Raw genomic sequence first — 7,099 nt, 5'->3', positions numbered from 1 at the left:
CACGCACGCACGCACGCACACAAAATATTTTAGAAATATATTCTTGAGGTTTATATGAATATATATTTTATTGTTATATATGTATTATATATTATGCATGCATCAACAAAATCCCGTAATAACTGAACTTCTAATGTCAATTTGTAAAAAAAAGCTTTTCAGTTGTCAGTAACATTGAAAGCTATAATGTATATTTATTAATAAAAAAACTTAAATTTTTAATATAAATTAGTTTTTAAGTTAGTTTTTTTTAGCTAATATACTAACAAATTTATATAAAATATCTAAATGTTTTTCATATAATAAATATATATTTACCATGGCATTCAATCACATTTTCGATACCGGCGACCTGCTCCAAAGTGTCAATATTTTGTGAATAGTTTCTCAAGAGTTTTTTCTGTGTGTCTAACATTTTGATGAACCTATGACAAGGGCTAGGTTTAAACTGTCCTGGATATATTTCGCGAGCAAATTTGTAAAATGGTCTGGGATCTTGACTAAAATAATTAATGTCAAACATAGCCTGGAAACAAATTAAAAAATATAAATTAGATAAATTCTATTTAATTGTAAAGTCTTTAATTATTAGCTCAAGATTTTAAAAGGGTTAAGGATATTAACTACAATTTGATTGTAATTCAAATAATTATAAAGCCGAATAATTTCGAAATACCTGTGGATCTGGTAAGTCTGGAAAATCCTGTGCCAGTCTTGAATAAATACCATCTCTACTTCTAAAATCAGGAATACCGCAGCTGACACTAACGCCCGCGCCAGTCAATACTATAATTTTTTTACTATTCCGAATTAATCGTACCACATCAGACAAGGTATTTATGTGTTTGAGCTTTTGCCGCCTTGGAGGCTCGGACATCATATTGATTATAATCTGAAATTAGTGTAATTGAGAATTACATTTATGCAACCATTTTCTTGCTGAATCTTAAAAATTATTGTAGATCTAAAAAATGTCATACACATATATACATACATGGAAGGTATATATACACATACCTTCCATAATGTGAGATCGTCAACTTGTTCAGGAATCTGTGTGGAGTCCATGAGGAGATGGTGTAGGAGATCCCTAGGATCGGTACCCGTCAACATCTGTTTCTGAATCCATGAAGAAGCATTTCTCCACTGATGACTGACTTCTGCTTCTCCAGAGAGATCGGACAATCCTGATAAATCCGACAGGTGTGAGACAGTGGAGGAGATTTCATCCTTCTCATCTGCAGTATCAATCCTGGAATGACATTAATATAAAATTTTTAATAATTATTAAATATAATATACAATGTTAAAATATTTCTTTTTATGTAAATCAATTTTCCTGATTTTTTTGGATAAATTTTAAGATAAGATGAAAGAGTATACATTTTATGAGATGTTTGAATAAAATATAATACTTTTCCAAAAAAATCTATTTTCTAAGAGAATAATTTGCAATATTTTTTTATTTCACAGATATGCACAGATTTGTAAATAAGACTTACGGGCAACCAGTATCATTACTGGTGGAATCAACCCGTGATGGTGGCGATATTGAACTCGAGGCTGCAGGAGATATGGAAGCTGATTTAGATTCATCACTCAGTTCGTTAAATCCACTGTCTGTACCAAGTGCTTCTATAAAATAATAATAATATGTTTAATACAATTAAAATTATTAATAAAATATAAAAAAAATATAAAACTGATTTTTTAATTCAATATTGAATTAATACATGAAAGAAATCATTTTTTTCTTATAATGTATATCAAAATAAATTCTGTTTTTGTCATTTAAATCGATATAAATTAATAAGGTACAAATTTTAAAAAATTTTTGTTTAATACTTTGCATTAATAAATACGAGCGTAAGTTTTTAATGAGATCACTCTTATTACAGTCATTTATTAATTATTAAGACATATTTAAGAGAATGCAAAAACTATCAATTATAAGATCAAGGTAAATAAATTAGCTTTAATTTCTGCATGCAGATATTGTGTTTTGCTCCAAAATAATATTCGAACGAATATTATTTTGGAGCATATCTCGAGATAATGACGGGAGCGATATACGCAAGCGCGATATACAAAATCTGTGAAGATGGTACGAGATAACGTATAAGTTTTATTCCTTGCAGCAGAACTTTGCGCCTCTCATCTCTGTTCGAGTGTCTTTTCCTTTGTCTAATGATGTATCTGTCTCATTTCGAATGCAAAAAATATAACAAAATCTAGCTCTTTTGCAGCTACGAAGAGTTCACGTGTTGTACAGAACATAAGTTCGAATACTCGAATGATAATACGCGGCGAACAGAAGACCGAAGAGATCGCGTACAAAGTGCGGCTAAAAACGAGTGAAACCGTGCGAATGCCATCTGTGAGTGTCGACGAGAACCATTGAGCGCACTCGGCAATCTCCTGATACGAACGATCGATCGACGCCCAGCAGCATTCCGTAGGAATTAGGATTAGATATATCTCGAGGGAAAATTGGAGGAAAAAAGACACGACGATAAAAATATATTCCGCGACGTCCAGTCGAGACGGGATACGCTCGCCGATCGATCGATCGCGATGCGGAAACACGACCGCGCGAAATTGCGACGTGATCGGTCGCGACTGTCATGGCGGCCGTGGACGGCCGTTCGAGGAACGAAAGACGCGGAAGGCAACGGAGCCGAAAAGGCGGCTAACCGCCGCCATCTTGCGCGCGGGGCACCCGCGAATTTCGTGGGTATTACGGGCGATCGAGCGGCTATTTAGCGGATTTCGATACCTTCGAGATCGTCGTGCGGGCTGTCGCGCGGGGTCTCGCCGGGCTGCGGATCCGCCAGCGTCGCGCTGATGCTCCCGTGACCGCCGCCGCCGTCGACCTTACGACGCTTCACCGGGGACGAATATTCCAGCAGCTCCGAGCTCGACGCCATTTTCGACAGCAATGCAACGCATAGTACGATGCACTTCGGCCCTCACCTCACTCTCGCCACTTCCAGAGGTCGCTTTCGGTCGTCCTGTTTCCCCCCACCTCTCTCCCCACTCGCGCTGTCACCGCCCTGACCCCCTTCGGCCAGTTCCGGCACGTCTCGTCGCGCGTCCGATGGCTATATGTGCACGTCATTGGTTAAATCCGTTTAGAGAAATATAGAAATTTCCTATCGGGTAGCGAATGGTGATTTGACAGTGTGCGAAAGGTTATAAATCGGCCGTGCAACTTGTGTTATTCCTGTGATAACTGTCGATAAACTGTCAAACTGAAAATGTTTGCTATATAATTGTTACATAAGAAAAACAGGAAACAATTCTGTGTTTCAAAGGAGACGGGAAGAAATTTATATATCTAAGAAGAAAGAGACATCAAGGGAAAAAAAAGAGAAAAATAAATTGAAGATACGAGCGAATCAAGTTGAATCCAAGTGAAGCTCTCGTTCGTTCCTCGTAACTTAGCTTACTCCAGAAGATCGTATAGTCGAGCGATAATGAGCTCCGATCACATGCAGAGGCGATGGAACAGTTTGCGAAAAGTACTGGCGAGATCGGGCCCGTTTTGCCGGCCGGACTTCGAGCCGTCCCCCGATAATTTGCAGGTACTTCTGGACCAGTGCAAAGTGCTCGTTGTCGGCGCCGGCGGTCTCGGATGCGAGCTACTCAAGAATCTGGCCCTGATGGGATTCAGGGACCTTCACATAATCGACATGGACACGATCGAGTTGTCTAACCTCAATCGGTAGGTGAGGTTAAATGGCGCAAGATGCTCTATACTTTTACAGATGTGTTTTTTTATATATTTTGCCAATATTATGTGGTATATATGGTCTACATGTTATATGCTATAATAATATTATAACATTAGAACGTAGAAATGTTTTTTTTATCTTTTTTACTAACCTATATATAATTTAATTTCTGAGTGTTAGTAAATGTTATATTATTATACAATTCTCTTTTATCTTTGAGCCTGTAATTAAAATATTGAGCGCGACTTACATGAAAGATTATTCGGATAAACATTTTATTGAAGATATAAAGGAAACAATTTTGTTTTTCATAAACTTAAAATGTTACAGACAGTTCCTATTTCGTCATAAAGACATTGGATCTTACAAGGCAGCGACGGCTGCAAAATTCATCAACGCAAGAATTCCCGGCTGTAATGTGATCCCACACAATTGTGAGATACAAGCTAAATCCGAGGAGTTTTACCAATCGTTTGACATGATAATCTGTGGATTGGATTCAATTGTTCCAAGGAGGTGGCTCAACAGTATGTTAATATCTTTGCTCTCTTATAAAAACGGTGAAGTAAATCCATCCACCGTGATACCTATGATCGACGGTGGGACCGAAGGCTTCAAGGGAAATGTTCGAGTTATATTACCCGGTATGAGCCCTTGTATCGAGTGTACCTTGGATCTTTATCCACCGCAAGTGAGCACGGCCTCCAATTTATTTTTTAAGATTCAATAATATCAACAGACTAGTTTCATATGAATTAGAAACTTGTTTATATCTCACATAGGTCACATATCCTTTATGCACGATAGCCAATACTCCGCGTTTACCTGAGCATTGTGTAGAGTATGTGAAGATAATTCAGTGGCCGAAAGAAAATCCGTTCGACTGTGCCATCGACGGGGACGATCCCCAACATATAAACTGGATTTACGAGAAGTCGAATGATAGAGCGACACAATTCGGCATACAGGGCTTGACATACAGACTGGTACAAGGTGTCGTCAAGAACATCATACCGGCAGTGGCATCAACAAATGCTGTTATCGCCGCCGTCTGCGCGACAGAAGCGTTCAAACTCGCAACCAGTTGTAGCGCATCCTTAAATAATTACATGGTAAATAGCGCATGATAAATCATCAGTCCATTTTGTTGTAGATAATATATAAAGCCAGACTACGCGTTAAAAATTGAGAACTGCAAAGAGATTAGGTTCTGATCAATCTTGTAGTTTTGTCCAATCGATTGAATTTTGATCTCCAATTCACGGTTCTCGATTTTTTTAATTCGCATTTGATAATAATATTGTAGAGTTTATATGTATTATTATTTCGTTCAAAACGCAAAAATGAGTCGTTTATTTATATCAATAGCGAGTTCGATGAGATAATAAAAAAATTATGCATATCTTATTTTTAGGTACTCAACGATTTGGACGGAGTTTACACGTACACTTATGAGGCAGAGAGAAAAGAGAATTGCTTGGCATGTGGTCAAGTACCACGAGAGATTGAAATTAAAGATTCGAAATGTAAACTACAGAATTTGATAGATCTTCTTTGCGAGCGGCCAGATCTGCAAATGAAAAGTCCCGCTCTTACAACTATGATAGACGGTAAAAACAAAACTCTGTACATGCAAATGGTAGCGAGCATCGAAGAGAAGACTCGCGAGAACTTATCCAAGACTCTGGTCGAATTAGGTTTAAAAGATGGTAGTGAAGTAAATGTTGCCGATATTACGACTCCAACTACAGTTACTATAAAATTGAAATTTCTGCAGGACAATAGTATGAATCAATAATAAATGTTCTGATAATTTACTTTTCAAGCAACCCATTTCTCATGCAATGTATTTCTATTGTTCAAAATTCGAAAAATGTGAACTGGAAAATAAAAAAATATAATGAAGTATTGCAAAGTCAAAAATTGCTCGTACAAAATCACACGTTTCATATGTTTATATCTGACATCACCTTTCATGCAGGATATATCGAAATTAATAGAATACAATTGTTTCATTGCAATTGCATCGCATTGTCAACATTATTGGCATTTGATAATGGATATTCGTGACTTTAATGACGATTTTTTTAACACAAAGCATACAGGGTGTCTCAAAATCACCGGAGACATTTCTTTAGTGATAAATTCTTTGACGAATCTAGAGTCGAGTTTTCTTGAGACGTTAATCATTTTTAAATAATAAATGATCGAAGAAATTTTTTGCAAACTAACTTTAAAGAAAATCAAATAAGATATATTTTACATTCAATTTTGGAGTTTAGGAAAATATTAAATGTTAGAGTCATAGTTACAAAGATATGTGAAAAATTATAAAAATGCAATAAACATTTTTTATATTCCCATTCAAAAAAAATCAAGTCTGAGTTGATTGAAAGATTTATCATAAAAAGAACATCCGGTAATATACGTGTATAGTTTTTGAGACGTATTTAGTACAATAAAAAAAAAATAAAAAAAAACAGATTAATCTGTAAGTCAATAAAAACATTTAGTATTTAAACAATAAAGACACGACTTAAATACTGTTCTATATTTCTGTACTTACATCCCCTTTCACTCTTATCAAAGATCATATGTCGTAGCAAATTATGTCAATAAGGGATAATCTAAGAAAATCCGGTTTGTATAATTACAAATCCAAATTGATGAAATGGTTTCTTTCTTTTGCTTTTCTACAAATATGTAATACTTGGCAAATTACATATATTTAATTGCATTAAAAGAGAAATGGAGTAGTATAATAATTCATGAATTATATGTATGTGTCGAAATTTATACTTGTCAACTCGTCAATCGTCAAGCATTTTTATAACAACTTTTTTCACATCACTGAGTTCAATTGTATACTGCATATGAATTTTGTGCACCAGCCCTCGTTTGTAAATAACTTTATACATTTGTTTACACTGTATGTGCGTTTGTATGTATACGTGTATACATAAAAATTATTTCGTTTTAAATGGATTATAATTAAGATGTCGTCTAATTAAAAAAATCTCAAAATAAAATATTATGAAGTCTTTCTCTAGATCTTATCAATATATATAATTTTGTTCCAAACACGATTGCAATTATAAAAAAAATATTCAAACGATGGACAGTGCACAATGATCTTTTTTTGTTATACAAGCACACTTTGTAACATTCAACGTATGCACAACTTGAGTAGAAAAAATATCTATAACAGATACATTTTGTCTATCCCTCTTATATAAAACTATTATTACATAATAGTAATTTTTATAATTTACGGCTTGTAGCAAGTCGGCAAGTTAATATTATTTCCCACGAATATATCTCCTTGTGAGAGTCTATTTTTCGCTCAAATAAACTTTCATTCAATA

At 35.2% G+C, this 7,099-nt stretch overlaps 2 protein-coding genes across 2 annotated transcripts in view; one reads left to right on the top strand and one right to left on the bottom strand.

Moving 5' to 3' along the window:
* The window catches only part of LOC105459919 (NAD-dependent protein deacetylase sirtuin-1), a 9,502-nt gene extending 6,529 nt beyond the window's left edge, over window positions 1-2,973 (bottom strand). The window contains exons 1-5 of the mRNA XM_011706283.1: window positions 2,777-2,973; window positions 1,503-1,635; window positions 1,018-1,252; window positions 677-892; window positions 319-526 (exon numbers count right to left, since the gene is read on the bottom strand). Of these exons, the coding sequence (XP_011704585.1) occupies window positions 319-526; window positions 677-892; window positions 1,018-1,252; window positions 1,503-1,635; window positions 2,777-2,927 (943 nt within the window). The 5' untranslated portion in view covers window positions 2,928-2,973. The remainder of the gene's footprint in view (window positions 1-318; window positions 527-676; window positions 893-1,017; window positions 1,253-1,502; window positions 1,636-2,776) is intronic.
* Window positions 2,974-3,169: 196 nt separating this feature from the next.
* Window positions 3,170-5,667, top strand: LOC105459920 (NEDD8-activating enzyme E1 catalytic subunit). The gene is made up of 4 exons (XM_011706284.1): window positions 3,170-3,724; window positions 4,065-4,425; window positions 4,517-4,846; window positions 5,149-5,667. The coding sequence occupies exons 1-4, from the start codon at window positions 3,477-3,479 to the stop codon at window positions 5,530-5,532; spliced, it is 1,323 nt and encodes a 440-aa protein (XP_011704586.1). The 5' UTR covers window positions 3,170-3,476; the 3' UTR covers window positions 5,533-5,667.
* Window positions 5,668-7,099: the final 1,432 nt, after the last annotated feature.

The sequence above is a fragment of the Wasmannia auropunctata genome, unplaced genomic scaffold, assembly GCF_000956235.1.
Source record: "Wasmannia auropunctata unplaced genomic scaffold, wasmannia.A_1.0 LD333494.1, whole genome shotgun sequence".
Classification (NCBI taxonomy): Eukaryota; Metazoa; Arthropoda; class Insecta; order Hymenoptera; family Formicidae; genus Wasmannia; species Wasmannia auropunctata.
The sequence above is the reverse complement of the archived record's forward strand: the minus strand, read 5'-3'. Positions and strand labels throughout refer to the sequence as shown.

Excerpts from the sequence above, each read along its gene's own strand:
- LOC105459920 (XM_011706284.1), top strand. The coding sequence starts at position 3,477 with ATGAGCTCCGATCACATGCAGAGGCGATGGAACAGTTTGCGAAAAGTA. Across the intron at positions 4,426-4,516 it reads TGGATCTTTATCCACCGCAA|GTCACATATCCTTTATGCAC; the intron begins GTGAGCACGGCC and ends TATCTCACATAG. Across the intron at positions 4,847-5,148 it reads CATCCTTAAATAATTACATG|GTACTCAACGATTTGGACGG; the intron begins GTAAATAGCGCA and ends TCTTATTTTTAG.